Consider the following 20,918-nt stretch of genomic DNA (forward strand, 5'->3'; position numbering starts at 1 on the left):
GCCCTACACACACACACAAAGTATCAGTGGTGGAAAAAGTACTCAATTGTCATACTTGAGTAAAAATAAAGATACCTGAATAGAAAATGACTCAAGTAAAAGTGAAAGTCACCCAGTAAAATACAACTTGAGTAAAAGTCTAAAAGTATTTGGTTTTAAAGATATTTAAGTATGAAAAGTAAATGGAATTACTAAAATGTACTTAAGTATCAAAAGCAAACCAGACGGCACAATTTTATTTTACATTTTTATTGACGGATAGCCAGGGGCACACTCAGATATAATTTACAAACAAATAATTAGTGTTTAGTGAGTCCACCAGATCAGAGGCAGTAGGGATGACGAGGGATGATCTCTTGACAAGTGTGTGAATCGGACCACTTTCCTGTCAACATGTAATGAGTACTTTTGTGTGTCAGGGAAAATGTATGGAGTAAAAATTAGTAAAGTAAAAGTAGAAGTTGGCAAAAATGTAAAGTACAGATACTCCAGAAAACTACTTAAGTAGTACTTTAAAGTATTTTTACGTAAGTACTTTACACCACTGCAAAGTATACAACCTTATAAATCAATCAGGGCATTTATTTTCTTTCAAAGGAAAATACTGTTTACATTTCTGCTAGAACTCTGAGTAGATCTGTCAGTAAGATATGCCCATGATAGACAACACCCTGTGTAGAGCATAACATGATGAATATTAATTACTGTTTTGACCTAATACATCATGGCTCATCAGCCCTGCAAAGGAAAAATTATTTCACGAAGACAACTGTCTTTGGGGATATCATTGGATACAAACATTGAACACTAACATCCACATCATTGGTCTGTGTAGTCCACCACAGTGCCTTAATTACATAACGCAGATACTAGATGATATAGCTGTAAATCCTCTAATATGCTCCACCCGGCCGGTCCACTCAGGCCCTGTGTCTCTGTTGCTCCATATGACTTTCTAAACGCTTCTATTTCCCCACAGGGCCTGAAACTGATACAGGCATTCTGCCTTTTCTCACATTAGGACTGCCTCCTTTCTCCCTCCCCTCGCCCACTCTCATATCCCCTCTCTGAATGCGTCCCAAATGGCACCCTATTCCCTGGCTTTATAGTGCACTACTGTTGACCAGAGCCATATGCACTATGAAGGGAATAGGTCAAAAGAAGTGCACTATAAAAGGTATAGGGTGCTTTTTGGGATACACATTCTGTCTTTATTGTTACGTCCTGCTGGCCAGAGGCAGCATGAATCCTCCAATGGAGACCATCCCTGGCGCACATGATGCACATTTAATTTGTCGGAGTAGGATGGAAGAGAAGAGAGGCGAGGTCTGTGGGGTCAGGGCTTTGTGTGTGTGTGTGTGTGTGTGTGTGTGTGTGTGTGTGTGTGTGTGTGTGTGACACACTGCAGGGCCAAAAGACTCTCCAACCCCTATCCATCAGAGACCACTGTAACGCCAGTAATCCTTTTAACTAATCCATATTAAATCTTTCAATATGGTAATCCGCTAGACATGATGCCCAATGGCACTTATCAGTAAACATTTCACTTATACACCCTTATGACATGAATAATTGAATCCAATGGAAAATAATTGCAGTATCCAGGGATAATGACTATTAACTATTGATGTAGTAAGGGGCTGTGGTGGCAGTACCTAGCTACAATGCGGTACATTATGCATCTACACATCACAGACAAACTGAAATGGTCCACCCACACAGACAGTGTGGTTAAGAAAGCGCAACAGTGCCTCTTCAACCTCAGGAGTCTGAAGAAATTTGGCTTTTCACCCAAAACCCTGACTAACATTTACAGATCCATAATTGAGAGCATCCTGTTGGGCTGCATCACCGCCTCGTACGGCAACTGCTCCGCCCTCAACTGCAAAGCTCTCCAGAGGGTGGTGGGGTCTGCACAACGCTTCACCGGGGGCAAACTACCTGCCCTCCATGACACCTATAGCACCCGTTGTTACAGGAAGGCAAAAAATATCATCAAGGACATCAACCACCCGAGCAACTGCCTGTTCACACCACGCATCCAGAAGGTGAGGTCAGTACAGGTGCATCAAAGCTGGGACCAAGAGACTGAACAGCTTCTATCTCAAGGCCATCAGACTGCTAAACAGCAATCACTAACTCAGAGAGGCTCCTGCCTACATTGAGACCCAATCACTGGCCACTTTAAATGGATCACAAGTCACTTTAAACAATGCCACTTTAAATAATGCCACTTTAATCATGTTTACATATCTTACATTACTCATATGATATGTACAGTATATACTGTATTTTATACCATCTACTGTACCTTACCTATGCTGCTCGGCCATCGCTCATCCACATATTTATATGTACATATTCTTATTCACCCCTTTAGATTTGTATTTATTAGGTCGTTGTTGTGGAATTGTTAGATGACTTGTTAGATATTACTGCACTGTAGGAACCAGAAGCACAAGCATTTCGCTACACTCGCATTAACATCTGCTAACCATGTCTATGTGACAAATAAAATTTGATTTGATTTATGAACTGGATGGTTCGAGCCCTGAATGCTAATTGGCTGACAGTCGTGGTATATCAGACACAATACTACGGGTATGACAAAACATTTATTTTTACTGCTCTAATTACATTGGTACCTGTTACCAGCAATAAGGCACCTCGGGGGTTTGTGGTATAAGGCCATGGTATATTGCCATATACCACACCCCCTTGGGCCTTATTGCTTAACTATATACTAAGCCCAACATTAATGTACTGTATGCTGACACTGATGTGAGATACATTGTTAAAATACAGAACTCTCGTCATGTTATGATCATGTCCTGAACCTATGGCAGAGCAACACTAGTAAGTCCAGTAACTATAAAGAGATATGTAGGCCGTCCACACAAAGTACAACTATAACGACAGAAAAATCTAAATCGCTCTAATTGAAGTGAACAGGAGTGTTCACACTACAATGATAACTACAAAAAGACTGGAGAACGATAACGAGCTATCGTTTAGATCACTTTATGAGCTATTTTTTTCCCTCCGGCGATAAAACATTGACAACCAATCACAAAAGTGTTCTATTGAAGCCTTCTTGGTTCTAGGTGCGCGAGACTACTTGGAGAGGAGAGAAGGCAGAGCACATGGTAAACTTGCCTGAATAAATGAGCATGTGTGAGCATATTGATGGCCACGTTAATTATAAGACCAATCGGGAGAATGAAGATCCACAAACACAGCATGAGAAGGCCATTTTTTCCGATAGTATATGTTAATGTCGATACATCCTGACAAAATACACACTATGACTAGCATGCTAATATACCTTTCTGGACCTTGTAAACTGTTGAATAGACCATTAACTCATCCAAATGGTTGCATAATAAGGCTGTATGGAGTTATTTTGGCACGAAGCATTCAATACAGGACGTTTGAGCGGTTATTCAAATGAGCCTACATCACTACAGCTTACAGCCCTAGACAATAATTGTGTACTCACTTGATAACAATAATACTTTCCTCATTGCACTGTGTTGTTGTAGCCTAGGTAGAATAATGTTATTGTCTAAAAAGGTAGGCCTAATCAATAGTGGAGCTTTGCATGTCCATGGCTGAAGAGCGCAGCCGGGAAGAGCGCACTTTGACCGATTCCTATTTAAAGCCCTACTATTTAACTAATGAATGACATACTATTGAGCTAATATTTAGCTTCTTACTTCGTCTACACATCTCTAGCCTCTCTTCCAGTTGTTCCTGTGCGCTATTCCGCTTCGCGTGAAAGTTCAGGAAAAGCTATAGGCTACAAAATCTATAGGACATGTATTTATTTATTTATGGCTTTTTTATACTAATACCCTGACTACACCGTTCGCATCGCATGCGCGAGCGCTGCAAAATACATTTAGGAATCTATGTTATTCAATTATTGCACCCACATTGCTTGCACACGTCAACGAGCGTCTGCGTTGCCAAGGGCTAAAATAGAAGTCATTTCTATTTCTGACGCAGATCGCGCTGCAAGTCCTGTCTCTCCCATCTCCTCATTGGTTTATAGAAGCAGGTACCCACGTGCCATCTCCTCATTGGTTATACCCACATGGGTGATTGAAAGATGAACTGTTGCCGGTTGTCGTGGTAATACTATGAACGTTTAGATGTCAATCACCATAAATTCAACGATGAAAAAGCCTGGAAGGAGGAGATTGACTAGAAACGGTTCGGTTGACCGTTTTATGTGTGGATTAATTGTCGGAGTAGAGGACCTAAAATAACAACTCAATGTTTATATCCCAGGGCAAATTAGCTAGCAACAGCAAGCTAGCTAAATAGGACAAATTAGCTAGCAAGTGCAAGCTAGCTAGCTAAATTGCCATACATGTTTAATGCTTTTCGACCTGTTCTCCAAATTAATGTAATTGGTTCAGAGTTTGTTTTGATATTTTAACCTGCGTGTCGAGATCGCGTTTGGTGTGGGGAGACAAAATAAATGTATGCACGATGGTGCTCGCGCGCAGCCGGTTTGGGTTTTCTGGAGAGAAGAAGGCTTGCTCTTGCTAATTGCTGAATGTATAATAGGGCTAGGTCAAATGAAGTGTTGCACAAGACAGGCAGAGAGATGAGCACAATGAAAAAGAGGATCCAAACTAATTGACAACCATTAGAAAAATGGAAATGACTTGAATTGCTACATTTAAATGATTTTTACATGTACATTTTACATGTAATTTTTCATTACATGTACATTGAAGTATTATTTGCAGTTGTCACGATGACAGTGAACACCCTGAAGCACTGATGAATGGTCTCTGTTATCATCTGATTAATAGGCCTACAGTGTGCAGTAGGATGCATTGATCAGCTGATTGAAAGATAAAAAGATAAACGGTCCATTGGTTATTATAGTTATCGTCATAGTTATCCTTGGTGTGGATGGCCCTTAAACCTGACCTTTTCAGTCTGCAGTGTCCCTTCATTCTGAGGCAGATTGTCACTCAAACAATTCTTCATTTCATTTTATGCTAATATATTTTAAAAAACAAAAACCTTAATTGAGGTTTCTATTTTTAGCTATATGCCTGACTAACAGTTTCAAAGTCCAACGGGATTGTTTAATTGGAAAGGGAATATCTGCTGTCACATGATGGGAAAAGAAACGGCTTATTACTGTATGTCTTTCCTCTTGTCTCCTAAAGCTATCTTGTTTTGACATTGAGGACATTTTACATTGAGGATACAGTGATATTACATCTTATTTGACTTTCACAACCTTCTTTCCAGCTACCTTGGCAGTTTGTCTGCTTGTTGAAACTACACTAATCAGACAGTTGATGATAATTGATCAAAGCTGCCACTCTGTCAAACTGTGACATGCTACAGCCAATTTGACTGACTTAGAATTATAGCTCTCAACCAAATATAAAAACGTATATTTTACAACACTCTGATGAAGCAATACTGCAAATGAGTCATGAGAGGTAGGGGAGGGTAGATATTGCTATACTTGATCGAGGATACATACAATATGAAACTAGATCTATATTCTCAAACCAAAAATATCCACATAGGAATCCTTGGTCATAAATTAACAAAATAAATTGATCATGGTCGCAATAATGGCAAGCTAACATAATGTGAACTTCTAAAATGTCAAAGCACAGCAACATCAAACTATAATGCATCATACCATCTGTACAGTGCCAGCCAAATCACTCATACTATTATTTATAGTTCATGACCATCCAGCTAAGCTTATTGTATTAACAGGTCCAGGGTTAATCCAATAGGGCTGTCTCAAATGCTCTGATCTTTTTCATGTGCAATGTACGTACAGGTTAAAACTGTCATTCTGCATACCTCAACATGCATTAGAGACAGTATATCATAAATAAATAGATCAATTATAAAGCCAAGCCATGTCTCTACAATTCCTCTTTTTGAGAACAATACACATGCAATATGGTATTCTATATGAAGTTATGCAAGCAGCAAGATGAACATCCACAACATCACACCTGCCCTGACCCACCTGCTCACACCCCCATATCCAGCGTCCCCATCACTCTCCGCCACATGGCCTGAAGCTGCACCATTTTGTTTCTCTCAGTCGCCCACACACACTGTCAACATTTAGATAATAAATAATTGTATCTCTCCATTGTGTTACCAATGGAGGATCGGTTGATTTCCAGTTATTAAGTATACGATTTTTCAAGATGATTGACGAGAAAAGTATCATCCAACCCATCAGGTATCTCACTACACCACCATATGCATGTCTTCAAATATGCAGACAGGCAGATTAAAAGTACATTTACAGTGTAATATTTCTGACAGCCAACTTTCTTATTCCGACCTTAACTTTTGGACTTTATAGCATTCCCAGAAGACATTGATTAGTGAATCATTGTTAGTTTTACACTTAAGACATGACTCTGCCGTTGTGCTGTAGAGTGTGTAATAAATTATATACATTAGTTTATACTGGATTAAGCGTATATTTTCGTTAAATGTAATTTTGTTAGTTACATTTCAACATTCCCTCCATTGTGCCAATATATCCTGAACAAAAATATAAGATTTTACTGAGTTACAGTTCATATAAGGAAATCAGTCAATTGAAAAAAATTCATTTGGCCAGAATCTATGGATTTCACATGACTGAGCAGGGATGCAGCCATGGGTGGGCCTTGGAGGGCATAGGCCCACCCACAGGGGAGCCAGGTCCAGTCAATCAGAATGAGTTTTTCCCCACAAAAGTATATGTTCTTTTTAAGTCTTCGTTCCAGCTGTTTAGATTTTTTTTGAAGAGATTGTCAGTTGGATAGGCTATCCGCAAGGTTTTTCAAATATTATCTATCGTATGAATATCCTTTTCTGACTCAAATATGATTCCCTTAAAATCTCTCTGATGTACACGAGATTTAATATCGACATTTCTTGATATGAAACTTTTAAGTTGCATTTATATGAAAATATCTACATTTGTCAGTCCAAAAAAGATTTTTAATTCTGCTATGGAAATAAATGTATTTCCTATTAACAAGTAATTTATGTGGACCAATTTCTTGGTGAATTCTGAAAAGCTATCTAAGGATATTTTCATAGGGTTATGTTTTTAGGGAGTAATATTGGTTCTTGTAAAATACATTTCATTTTCTTCCTTATTGTCATTGTGTTCTTAACTATGAAGTTGTTCATGTTCTTAGCTTTATCCTTTGAAAATAGACACATAAAAAGATTCTGAGGATGAGCATGTGCTTCATCAACATGTACCCATTGTTCCTCTTTAGTGAATTGAACTATATGTCTCAAGTAAAAGCCTTGGGTAGTGAGTTGATACCATTCCATGTCTGGAAGGTTAAAACCATCCTCAGACTTAGGAAGATGCATAACGTTCCTTTTATCCCAGGATGGTAAGAGCAGCAAAGATACTCAATGTATGGAGAAAGTTTGTAACCTTTGTAACCTTTGTTAAAATGTTGTAACCAATCCAATTGTCTGGCTTTCCCTTCTGTTGCTGTGGCTTGGTGAAAGAGCGACGACGAGAGAGACTAAAACAATTCTGTAGCCTTGCAGATGACAATGTCATGCCTCTGTTTTGTCATGGATCATTTAGAGAGCAAACTAGTTAGGCCAGGCACATCTTAATGGTTTCCTGGGAGTGGAGGAGGAACGGAGGGGGTGGAAGCTATTTTCAATCCCCCTAAGACACACAAACCCGGAGCCTTGCTTTGGTGTTCATTGATTCTGTATCCACTATTGTCCACGAGACACTGACCTGATGCGACAATCTTAATACCGACGCCCTATTAAATATCTGGATACATATATTTACTGAATCCTTGGCTGTGATAGGATGAGGATAGGAAACCATCTCATGTATATGCAGTTAAAGCACCTGGTATGCTGTTATGGTGTCCAGAGCACATTAGTGTCAGGGTCATTGTGAATCATTGTGGATGTCTGGCTGGGTAATTGACAGTCACAGTATTATTGAACACATTGCAGTTTGTGGAGACAATAAACTGTTCACTTTTCAGAGCTCAGTAGTTTTCTTTTACAGTACATATGTCATAACCCGCTTCCGAATTCACCTTCTGGGCTGAGATCGATGATGGTCTAAGTTTGCTCCAGGAAGCCCTTACAAACCGGTACAGTATTTACTCATATGGAATGTGAATAGATGGAACAAATGAATAGATGAAACATTGCCTTCTGGTGGAACTCATAACAGCCCCATACCTCAACTATTCTCTGTTCTAGGATGAGAGGGCAAACTAAACGGAGACCACACTCCTAAAAACAGTGTTCTTTCTAGCCACCCAGAACATACTATTGTTCTTAACAAAACCGTGCAGCCCCCTTTCCAACATTACCGTATTAAACTTATATGAGGGTGCTCATGAAATATACTGCATCATGAACTGAATATTCACTGAGCATTCAGAAGGTAGCATGCAGGAGGCTGGGGGGTTAAGGGGTAGAAGTTGAAAGGCTGGGGGGGGGTTGAGGGGTAGAAGGTGGGAGGCTGGGGGGGTTAAGGGGTGGAAGGTAGCAGGTGGGAGGCTGAGGGCTTTAGTGATGATGCTCAGCAGCTATTTATACCTTCCTTCCTTATTGAGAGAAGCCCTCTTCCTCAGAACTACCCTGCCCTACCCCAGCCCCAGACAGGGAAACACATAAATACATGCAAAACCCCAGTGTCACACCACCATTATTACGGGAAAAGACTACAATTAAAACAGTGGGGGGAAAGAGGATGAAAGAGGCAGGAGAAGTTTGAGGATGAATAAGTAAAGAGTTCTCCTCTTCCTGTCTGAAGCGCAAAGGAGCAGTGCATACAGCAGACAGTCACTTACCGTACACTGTACTTTACTGTGACGGGAGGTACCATCACTAATGGGGTCACTATAACCTATACTGAGAGCTTTAGTGGTGAATCTACTGTATGAGCTGGATATGCTGGATATGGTGCCATGCACTGAACCCCAAAGTAATGCAGTATGCCAACTTTTGGCCTGGAAGCTAAATTCAGATGTAAAAGCCTTAAAGATTTGAAAACCACCACTGTGTAAGCACAGAAAAAGTCCATTATTTTATTTGGATTTGATGGAAGCAGGTAGACATTCCGGTACAATGGTGTCCTTTCTCAAAGCAGTGTAATAGCTTCGTTCAACTGACTTCCCAGTAGATATAGGCTATATGTCATCCCCAGACCTGGTAATTACTGTATGTGCTAAGCAAACAGCCATCCATAGCATCACCTTTACCCTCTCTCTGAGCTGTGCTCCTCCTTTTAGAAAGCAACACTTCCACAGCAGTGTGATCCCACGAGGAGAAATCCAAATGAAAAGCCAGGGAAAAGGACTAGAGCTGTCTCCTCTATTGGGGCGAAGTGACAACCCAGCAGCATGCTACATTAAGGTTGGTCCAGCGCCCAGTGGCACTAAGACTGGTCTTAGTATTAGTACAGCAGGGAAGTATGACCTCTTTCTACACAGATCAGTGGTTCTGAGCTTCTGAAGACAGGAGGAGCAGACCAACTTATGACAATAACCTCAGCACAAAGGCTCATTGAGGATACTGTAGGTGTGTGTTCAAGTTCAGTTTTTAACCTAAAGTAGACAACTCACTCTTTCCCATCTATTCCAAACCATGTCAACATATGAGTTAAGGGGTTTTGACGGCATTATCGGGAAAAAAATATAAATTAATCAACCTATGGGTTGGACACCAACCCTAACATGGGCTAAACACCAGCACTGCACTGAGTGGGTACTATTCCAGCAATCATAAAACACTGCTCTCTCTACAACTCTGTGGTCCAAATATTCCAATATACTGCCACCATGACAGATATTTCCTTCCTCATGGAGAAGAGACGTTTTGCCATTACAATTTCTTAATTTGGTCGTTAGGGGTTGTGGAGATTGCAGACCCGTATTGACAGCTGACTTACTGCCATTAATTCCTCCTCGCCCACAAGAGAGAGAGAAATAAGAGCGTGAGAGACAGAGAGAGAGAGAGAGAGAGAAATAAGAGTGTGAGAGTCGGTGAGAGAGAGAGACAGGGAGAGGGAGATGGAGAAAGAGAAGGCTGAGATGGGGGAGGGCGTGGGCGTCCATTCCAAAACAAGTAGCACCTGTTAGCTGGGTTGGGAGGCTGGAGTCTCCCATATCTCCCCTGGCCAAGGCCTCCTCTCCCTGGGGCCTCCATCCCTACCTCTACCCTCAACCACCATCTATCTATATGCACCAGGCTGTGACTAAAACAGAGGTATTCTGCACCCAGGCACCTACTCCACGGAGAGGAGAGGCAGGGCAGGGAGGCAGCTAGCTACCTGGGCAGGCCATGATGCACAACACCATGCAGCCTCCTCTAACTCCATGCTAGGGAAAGAGCAGGCAGTCGCAACACTATATCAAATCTAATTCAATAGAAATAGTCAAATTAGAGGCCTGGTAATACAATGCATGATGTACACTATGAATAGTTGATTCAAATTAATCTGGCTATAATGAACCCTTATTCTTATTTGGGAAATTGGTTGACGACCACACATTCTTTCTCCATCCAAAAATGTAGGCTATCAACTGGACTTGTAAAGATAAACATATTTATTCATTTGAAATGGTTGGTTCAATTACCATAATTTGCATAAACAGTAATCATTTCTGTATTCAGGCCCAAACTATAGATCCATGATACTTGGTCAACGGAAGCATCCACAAAGTGTGAGAACACTTTCCAAATATGCTGAGCTCAGCAAGAACAGTTCAGCCACAACTTGATAAGCCAATCATCTTGTTCATTTTTTCCACTTTGAGCCTGTCATAGTGGGGTCATTAAAACAAACCACCCAGACAACAGTAGATAAGCTACTTAAGCCTAACTACAGCAGTTTCTTCAGGCAGACATTTCTTTAGGAAAGTGATTATCTGAGAGAAGCTGAGGTAAACCGACAAGAACAACACAACACAGCTCGAAGCTTGCATCTATCTAGATGGACATAACATGAGGTAACGAATGAAAGTCAACGTTGGAGCTCTCTTATTTGACATACATATGGATTGCGGTTAAGCCCATGCTTTGTAACAGGCTTTAGAGCAGGTCCATCAACCACTCATTGAGGTCGGGTGGGAGGGGGTGTGTGCGTGCTTGTCTGCGGAGTGAATGGCAACCCCTCAGAAGTTCTGATGTGGCTCCCAAAGACATCTCAGTCAACAACCGAAAACTCAGTGGAAACCTCAACCCAAATAAATAATAGGGATGCACATGAGATAAAAAGTTGGTTGCCCACAACTCCCTCTCCAGCTCTACTTAAAACTCATTAGCAGGAGCTGCGTGGCAAAGGCCTGGTGCTCACATGCATATACTGTATGATTGCATAATTAACAGGAAAGGCCTCACAATGACATTTGTAGTGAATATGAAGGAATTATTCCTAAGGTAACTAGTATTGCAATAGCTTTAAATTAAGTCTGCTGGAAGCCTGAAAGCATTGGAATAACTCAAACGCCACACAACTATATCTTAGTTGACTGTGTTTTCCTGTATTTGAAAGAATACTGTTGTGTTTGTCAGTTATACTTTAATTTGGACTACAGGTGTTTCTTTAGATGAACTATTACAGGGGAGAGTGCTGATGTGAAACCCATTGTATGTTTCACCCGGGTGGGACAGAAAATCCTACAGAAACACTAGCTTTTACAGTAATTGGAGAAAACATTCCATCCACCACGTTTTAGAATGGAAAGTGGTTGCCAGAGAGAGTCTGCTGCTCGAAGACATGCAGGTCTTCTATTCATCTATTTTCAGATTACTACACACTATACTAATTAGAGTAATTAACTGTTACCAAATCCATTTTTTCAGATTGAATAATGATTATGAGCTGTAATTAGTTTGCTGGCCTGGTTAAAGCCACACTAGGACAATGTAAAAAAGTATGACTATCACAGACGCAGGTTTGATCCCAGGCTGTGTCACAGTCGGCCGTGACCGGGAGACCCATGAGGAGGCGCACAATTGGCCCAGAGTAATCCGGGTTAGGGGAGGGTTCGGCCGGACGGAATTTACTTGTCCCATCGTGTTCTAGCGACTCCTTGTGGCGGCCGGGAGCCTGCAAGCTGACCTCCGTCACCAGCTGGATGGTGTTTCCTCTGACACATTGGTGCGGCTGGCTTCCGGGTTAAGCAAGCAGTGTGTCAAGAAGCAGTGCATCTTGGGAGGGTCATGTTTCGGAGGACGCATGGCTCTCGACCTTCGCCTCCGAGTCTGTAGGGGAGTTGCAGGGATGGGACAAGACTGTAACTACCAATTGGAGAGAAAATGGGGTAAAAGTACAAAGAAATTAAACACATAAATACAAAATTAAACATGACTATTGCCCTGTAGCACTCACATCTGTAGCCATGAAATTCTTTAAAAGGCTGGTCATGGCTCACATCAACAACGTCATCCCAGAAACCCTGGATCCACTCCAATTTGCATACTGCCCCAAAAGATACACAGATGACACAATCACTATTGCACTCCACACTGCCCTTTCCCAACTGGACAAAAGGAACACCTACGTGAGAATTAGGGCTGACCCCATTTAGTCGACTGGTCAATTGTTTGGTCGATAGTTTGCTGGTTGACCAATATTTCTTTAGTCGATCAGTAGCCGATCAGTAGCAAAAATAAATAAAAAATGAATGGTGTACAAGACACCTGTCTGATTCACGCCTGTCTGAGTGGACTAATCCATTATGGAGGCTGTGGGGATGGCACAGTCCATCAGTCTGTGCTACTGAAATTATATATGGTTATATTACGTAAGAACAATGGTGCAACACTAATAAAAATAATATTACTTTATAACAAATGCATTTTCTCCTGCGTTGGATAGTGGTTGCTGTCCGGGGTTCTGAAACACAGTGCGCTGTTGACTTGGCACCTTTTCCTAGACCATGTTGCTATGTGCATATTAGCAAAGTTATCCAGCATATTGGTGTTCTGAATAATGGAGGAGGAGGCAGCAGCCCTTGCCTTAATTGACAAAGAAAAGTGAGGAGAGAAGAAATTCCAACTTAATTAGGTCTATAATCAAGAGCCTAAGTGTGAAATGAGCCTGTCTTTATAAATCATCCATGTACAGTACATGTATACTGTATCTACAGAAATACGACAGATCTTGCTTTTGTTGCCTCTGAGTGTTTGTTTAATAGCCTACTGGTTCCATGAGCACCAAGCCTCACGCAAACACAACATGTCGAATAAACAATTTCACAAATTCAACTGTTTTTAATCTTTTCTATGCTGTAATAAAGGCTTTCCACTCTTTTTTTTCCATTAGAACAGCCTCTCTGGTATTATTTCTAATTTATTTTGTGTTGTTTACACTGTTTCAAATTGTCTGAAAAAGAATATTTATAATAATAATAACAACACTGTTCCCCGGGCGCCAAAGACGTGGATGTAGATTATAGCAAGCCCACGCACCTCTCTGATTCAGAGGGCTTGGGTTAAATGCGGAAGACACATTTCAGTTGAATGCATTCAGTTGTACAACTGACTAGGTATCCCCCTTTCCCTTCCCTTAGTAACAACAACCCTCCCTTTTTCTTGATCTTCTTCTTATTGTTATTATTAATATTATTATTATGATCATCATTATAATAAGTTTCCTGATCATAATAATAAGTCATGTAATTATCATTAGTAGGCTTAGTACAGCAGCCTTGGGTCCCGTGTGGCTCAATTCGTAGAGCATGGCGCTGGCAAAGCCAGAGTTGTGGGTTTGAGTCCCACTGGGGACCAGTTTGAAAACTTATGAAAAATGTATGCAATCACTACTGTAAATCGCTCTGGACTAAAATGTAAATGTTGTATAACCACAATCAAGCTGTAGGCCTAAGAGCAGTTCTTCGGGCTCCCTCTAGTCATTTGAGTGTCTTAATTATTTCATCAAACAGTGCGCTTAAAGCATCAGACAAGCTCAGTGCATATAGTAGATTTGAGTAATACACAAAATGTTGACCAATAGATTGGTCAAAGGACAGACAACTTATTTTTTTTTGTCGGGGGCAGCCCTAGTGAGAATGCTGTTCATTGACTACAGCTCAGCGTTTAACACCATAGTGCCCTCCAAGCCCATCACTAAGCTAAGGACCATGGGACTGAACACCTCCCTATGCAGCTGGATCCCTCAACACGGGGGCCATTCAGGGATGCGTGCTTAGTCCCATCGTGTACTCCCTGTTCACGCACGACTCCAACACCATCCTTAAGTTTGCCAGTGACATGGCGGTAGTAGGCCTGATCACAGACGACAATGAGACAGCCTATAGGGAGGTGGTCAGAGACTCAACAACCTCTCCCTCAACGTGAGCAAGACAAAGGAGCTGATCGCAGACTACAGGAAAAAGAGGGCCGAGCATGCCCCCATTCACATCAACAGGGCTGTAGTGGAGCGGGTCGAGAGCTCCACAGTCGTGAAAAGGGCACGATAACGCGTATTCCCCTTCAGGAGGCTGAAAAGATTTGGCGCGGGACCTCAATTCCTCAAAAAGTTATACAACTGCACCATCGAGAGCATGGTTGCATCACCGTTTGGTTTAATAAGTTCTCGGAATCAGACTGCAAGGCTCTACAGAGGATAGTGCGTAAGGCCCAGTACATCACTTGGGCCAAGCTTCCTCCCATCCAGGACCTCTATACCAGGCGGTGTCACAGGAAGGCCCTAACAATTGTCAAAGACTCCAGCCACCCAAGTCATAGACTGTTCTCTCTGCTACTGCACGGCAAGCGGTACCGGAGTGCCAAGTCTGGGACCAAAAGGCTCCTGAACAGATTCTACCCCCAACCCATAACACTGCTGAACAGTTCATCATATGGCTACCTGAACTATTTGCATTGGCCCCCTTATTTTATTTTGATTTAATACCATTTTTTTCATTGACTCTCTTGCATAGGCTCGATGTACACTCACTGGACTATAACTACACACTCACACATACTACACTGACACTTCAACACACACACACACACATGCATTTTGACGCCACACACACACATAAACATACATTCACATTCCTTCACACTCTTCACATAAGCTGCTGCTACTCTCTGTTTATTATCTATGCATAGTCACTTTACCCCTACCTACATGCACATATTACCTCAATTACCTCGACTAACCCGTACCCCTGCACATTGACTCTGTATATAGCCTCGTTATTGTTATTTTATTGTGTTACTATTTTTCCTTTAGCAAATTTTTCTTACTTTATTTAAACTCTGCATGTTGGTTAAGGATTCGCATGTAAGCATTTCACGGTAAGGTCCATATACCTGTTGTATTCGGCACATGTGACAAATGCCATTGTATTATATTTGATACAGGTACCCCGTGTATACATCCAAGTTATTGTTACTCATTGTGTATTTATTATTACTTCTATTATTTCTCCATTTTCTTTCTCTCTGCATTGTAAGTTAGTAAGAACTTCACTGTTAGTCTACACCTGTTGTTCATTAAGCATTTAACAAATCAAATTTGAATTGATTTGAGTATGGTTTGGGTCGGCACCCTAATGTGAAAAATGTACTACTTCATTAGTCATTAGTGTAAAGGGGGATCATCACCTACCCAGACCAGGTGGTATCTCCGGGCATGGTGGTATAGGTTTGGTAGTTGGTGGCGTGTGATTTCCCTCAGGTCGTCCACTGGGCAGCAGCTGGTCTGCAGTGGCCAGGTAGCTGGCGAAGGTGGCGTTGGGCCGGCTGAGGTTGTAGTAGTAGTGGTGTCCGTTGCGGCTGGCGTTGCGGCCGTTGTTGAAGCGGCTGAAGATCTGGTCAAAGCGCTGGCTGTAGACGTCGAAGTAGAGGATCATCATGATGACAAAGTGCACCAGGCAGAGCAGCAGGACAGCCTTGCAGATGCGCTCCAGGGTCCGGCCTAACATCAGCCGAGTCATGGTTGAGCCTGCCGCCCCTGCCGCACAGTCTAGGGCATCCGCTCGGTTGGTCACACCCCTGGGCCTGGGCTGGCCTGGACAAATGCTGCACGCTGCCTCACTCTATCACCTGTGGGAGGGCCAGGGAACAACATTACATTATGTTCACACTAAGTAAATTTAAGTAAATTAGGCCCAACACAGGAAATGAGAAGCAAATCACAGTATCCGTATATGTCATGTACAGTGGGGCAAAAAGTATTTAGTCAGCCACCAATTGTGCAAGTTCTCCCACTTAAAAAGAAGGAAAAAAATCACATCCTGAAAATCACATTGTAGGATTTTTTATGAATTTACTTGCAAATTATGGTGGAAAATAAGTATTTGGTCACCTACAAACAAGCAAGATTTCTGACTCTCACAGACCTGTAACTTCTTCTTTAAGAGGCTCCTCTGTCCTCCACTCGTTACCTGTATTAATGGCACCTGTTTGAACTTGTTATCAGTATAAAAGACACCTGTCCACAACCTCAAACAGTCACACTCCAAGCTCCACTATGGCCAAGACCAAAGAGCTGTCAAAGGACACCAGAAACAAAATTGTAGACCTGCACCAGGCTGGGAAGACTGAATCTGCAATAGGTAAGCAGCTTGGTTTGAAGAAATCAACTGTGGGAGCAATTATTAGGAAATGGAAGACATACAAGACCACTGATAATCTCCCTCGATCTGGGGCTCCACGCAAGATCTCACCCCGTGGGGTCAAAATGATCACAAGAACGGTGAGCAAAAATCCCAGAACCACATGGGGGGACCTAGTGAATGACCTGCAGAGAGCTGGGACCAGAATAACAAAGCCTACCATCAGCAAGGGCATTGAAGATGAAACGTGGCTGGGTCTTTCAGCATGACAATGATCCCAAACACACCGCCCGGGCAACAAAGGAGTGGCTTCGTAAGAAGCATTTCAAGGTCCTGGAGTGGCCTAGCCAGTCTCCAGATCTCAACCCCATAGAAAATCTTTGGAGGGAGTTGAAAGTCTGTGTTGCCCAGCAACAGCCCCAAAACATACCTGCTCTAGAGGAGATCTGCATGGAGGAATGGGCCAAAATACCAGCAACAGTGTGTGAAAACCTTGTCTAGACTTACAGAAAACGTTTGACCTCTGTCATTGCCAACAAAGGGTATATAACAAAGTATTGAGATAAACTTTTGTTATTGACCAAATACTTATTTTCCACCATAATTTGCAAATAAATTCATTAAAAATCCTACAATGTGATTTTCAGGATCTTTTTCTTTTCATTTTGTCTGTCATAGTTGAAGTGTACCAATGATGAAAAATACAGGCCTCATCTTTTTAAGTGGGAGAACTTGCACAATTGGTGGCTGACTAAATACTTTTGTGCCCCAATGTACATGTTTCCAAGAAAATAAACATCAAGGAATAAACCAAAAGCAACCTACTCCACCCAACAACGTTGAATGTTGAAAAACATTTATAATAAAATGGCTTGACTGGACTCTCTGTTCTCTCCCCTGGCAGAATCACAGGTGGAAACATCATGGGGAAAGCACCAGATATCAAAGATGACTGCCTGGCTCTAGCCTAGCAGATAGATTACCCAGGTGCAATGTGGAGGGAGGGCGGTGGGATGGAACGCCACTGTCAATGTCAGACCCAACTCTATCTCACCAGGCCGGGTCTCACTCATTGATTTTCTCACAGACAAGCACACAAAAACAATACAGTGTGTTTAATGAGGGGTTTTTAGATGGCGCATAGACGTAGGATCTTAATTTGATCACCCTGTTGTTGCAGAAAATGTCCTGCTGAGCAGGAAAGCAAACTTGTTGTGTAATCAAGGTTAAATGCTTCTAAAGTTTAATTTCCATTTGCCCTAATTTCCATTTGCCCCAACTAAAAACATATCAACAACATTTTTAATTCATTAAAATCCACACAATAATTCACCTTTCCTGTTGCTGCAGGATTATTTTCCTGCTGTGAGAAACTGGTCAAATTAAGGTAGCGTACCTGTTAGGTCAGTAACCAAAAGGTCGCTAGTTCGAATTACCCAGCCAACAAGGTGAAAAATCTGCCAATATGCCCTTCAGAGCAAGGCACTAAACCTAATTGCTCCAGGGTCGCCATTGATAATGGCTGACCCTGGCCGTGACCCCAATCTCAGAAGGTGTCTCAGGGGAAGTTGGGATATGCAAAAAAACACATTTCCATTTTACACATACGTATAATACACACTCGTGCATGTGTAAAACAGAACAAATCTAAGCACCCACCAAATTATTAATTATTTGACTGACCTGTGTAGTTCCAAGTTCTGTGGTAAACTGACTTGACGAAGAGCCTCTATTTCAATTTGAATGGCAAATGCTGTTTCAAAGTGCAATAGTCCAGTACTAATACTAAAATATTAATTAGAAAGAGACTGACCTCATAGAGGACAAGGCTAGTTGGTGAAAGCTTTAGATGCCTTTTCATCTCTACATTAAGACTCAATTATGACAGATACTGCACCACACTGTTAACCAGCATGACGTCAAAAACAGATTATAAACTGGGTGGTTCGAGCCGTGAATGCTGATTGGCTGATATCATACCGTAAACCACGGGTATGACAAAACACGTATTTTTACTGCTCGAATTAAGTTGGTAACCAGTCCACAATAGCAATAAGGCACCTCAGGGGGTGTGGTATATGGCCATTATACCACGGCTAAGGGTTATATCCAGGCACTCTGCGTTGTGTCGTGCTTAAGAACAGCCCTTAGCTGTGGTATATTGGCCATATACCACACCCCCTCAGGCCTTATTGCTTAATTCACCTTTTGAAAGCCCACACACTAGTTTATCAGTTTGCTCACTAACATTAAAGACAAGCCTACATAACGTACACAGTGGCCTATATGTGCAGTGCAAACCAGGCCTTAGCATTGGAGAATATCAACATGGGACCAAGATGCTTGTTTAGAAACGGCTGGTGTCTAGTGAATATTTAATTCCATATTGGACACTAAATCCCTTGGACACTAAACTTATCCCTTGGACACTAAATGGATGCTGAGAACTCTTTTCGATTAAACCGACACACCAATAAAGTAAAGTCCTGGAAATATGGTGGCAATAAATGTGTACAGCATGTATGTTCAAATTTTAATAGTGTGCTGGCTCTTGATGTGGCGCCCAGTTAATCTGTCGGTGCATAATTCATTATGGGCTAGTTAGTCTCTCTACCAGACCCGTCTCCCCTGTGACAGCTATATTAAGACTAAACTAAGCCATAAACAACACAATGATAATGGCCAGTATTAGTTGTATACCACTTTATTGGCATCGGCATATTTGGCAGCAATTTTTTAATCCCTCTCATTTTTGTTTGTGGTGTCACCTCCACTCTGCATACATTACTGTAATCAGTCACAGCTATCTTAGGCCAGTACAGTAATGTTACAATGGATGTGTTTCAACTTTAGAACAGGGGTGGTTGATTTTGCAATTTTTTTTAAATGATTATTTTGGCTTAAAAAAACACTACAGGCCACAGTTGAACGTCTAAAACTGTATAGAAACTATGTAGAAATGATAATGGTCCTATATATTTTTTTAAAAACTGCCCTTTATCTGGCCCGCAAATTGATTTTGTTGAACAAATCAGTCAAAAGAAATCTGTGCAGCCCTATGTTGGACCCTTCATGGATGTGGAATTTCCCAATGTGGCCCTTAAGCCAAAATGTTTGCCCAACCCTGCTTTAAAACAAGCCTTAACACAGAGCCAGAGCAGTAGCCCCAAATCATGACAACTTATTTGCCAATATTAGGTGAGTCATCACTTGCAGAGTTTTTTGCGATCCAACGTAAACCAAGGATTTGTGGCTGACTTCTTAGTAAAGAGACATATAGATTAACAATACTCAGTGGTGACAATTTTTTATGTAACATTACATAATGATATAAAAGCAAAGGCAAATCCTAAGCAGCAGAGAGACGGTTAAGTAGTAGATATTTAGAGTACAGCCTTTAAGCAGTAGAACTTCACTGTTTAATCGTTTTTGTCAACACAGCTGGGGAAATGCTGATGCTGAAAGAAGAACTAATAGATGAGTGACTATGTTATTTTTGTCTTTATATTATCTTTCAAATGGTAATGAGAGGTTGTCAGACAGAGAAATGTGTTACAGCATCCCTGCTGTGATGGAGATCTCCAAATGCTGCGTTTTAAAGGGGAAACACTTGGGTAGGACCCTAGACGAGCACTAGTTTCTCTTTGCTCTACTCTAAGGCCACGGGCCCTAGCGCAACCCACCAACCAGCCCTCATGGCCTCATCAAATATGCATTAGATATGCTACACTTGATAAAATTGGGCAAAACTGTAGCCTTCGAGCATTTCTAGCTTGACACCTCAATAACATACAAACCATGCAGTGCTAGTGTGTTTTACCAAATGTATAAATCTGTCTAACAATCAATCTAAAACTTAGGCTAATCGTTAAAAAAAGCTTTAACATTGTGTCGTATATCAGTTTCCAACAAACAAGTCCCCATGCATTTATGAGTTCCTGCTCTTCCCATGACCAGGTGAATCCAGGTAAAAGCTATGATCCCTTATCATCTCTTCATCTCTTGTTAAATCTACTTCAATCAGTGTAGATGAAGGGGAGGAGACAGGTTGAAGAAGGATTTTTACTCCTTTAGACAATTGAGACAAGGATTATGCATGTGTGCCATTCAGAGGGTGAACGGGCAAGACAAAATATTGAAGTGCCTTTGAACGGGGTATGGCAGTGTGGTTCCAGGCGCACCAGTTTGAGTCAAGAACTGGAACGCTGCTGGATTTCATGCTCAACATGTTCTCGTGTGTATCAAGAATGGTCCACCATCCAAAACACATCCAGCCAACTTGACACAACTGTGGAAAGCATTGGAGTCAACATGGGCCAGCATTCCTGTGGAACA

The 20,918-nt window shown here is 41.6% G+C and overlaps 1 protein-coding gene across 1 annotated transcript in view; it reads right to left on the reverse strand.

The window, feature by feature from the left end:
• Nucleotides 1-20,918, reverse strand: part of LOC110508729 (beta-1,4-galactosyltransferase 2-like) — a 145,212-nt gene that overhangs the window by 112,994 nt on the left and 11,300 nt on the right. The window contains exon 2 of the mRNA XM_021589482.2: nucleotides 15,635-16,071. Within this exon, the coding sequence (XP_021445157.2) occupies nucleotides 15,635-15,962 (328 nt within the window). The 5' untranslated portion in view covers nucleotides 15,963-16,071. The remainder of the gene's footprint in view (nucleotides 1-15,634; nucleotides 16,072-20,918) is intronic.

The sequence above is a fragment of the Oncorhynchus mykiss genome, chromosome 28 (assembly GCF_013265735.2).
Source record: "Oncorhynchus mykiss isolate Arlee chromosome 28, USDA_OmykA_1.1, whole genome shotgun sequence".
Classification (NCBI taxonomy): Eukaryota; Metazoa; Chordata; class Actinopteri; order Salmoniformes; family Salmonidae; genus Oncorhynchus; species Oncorhynchus mykiss.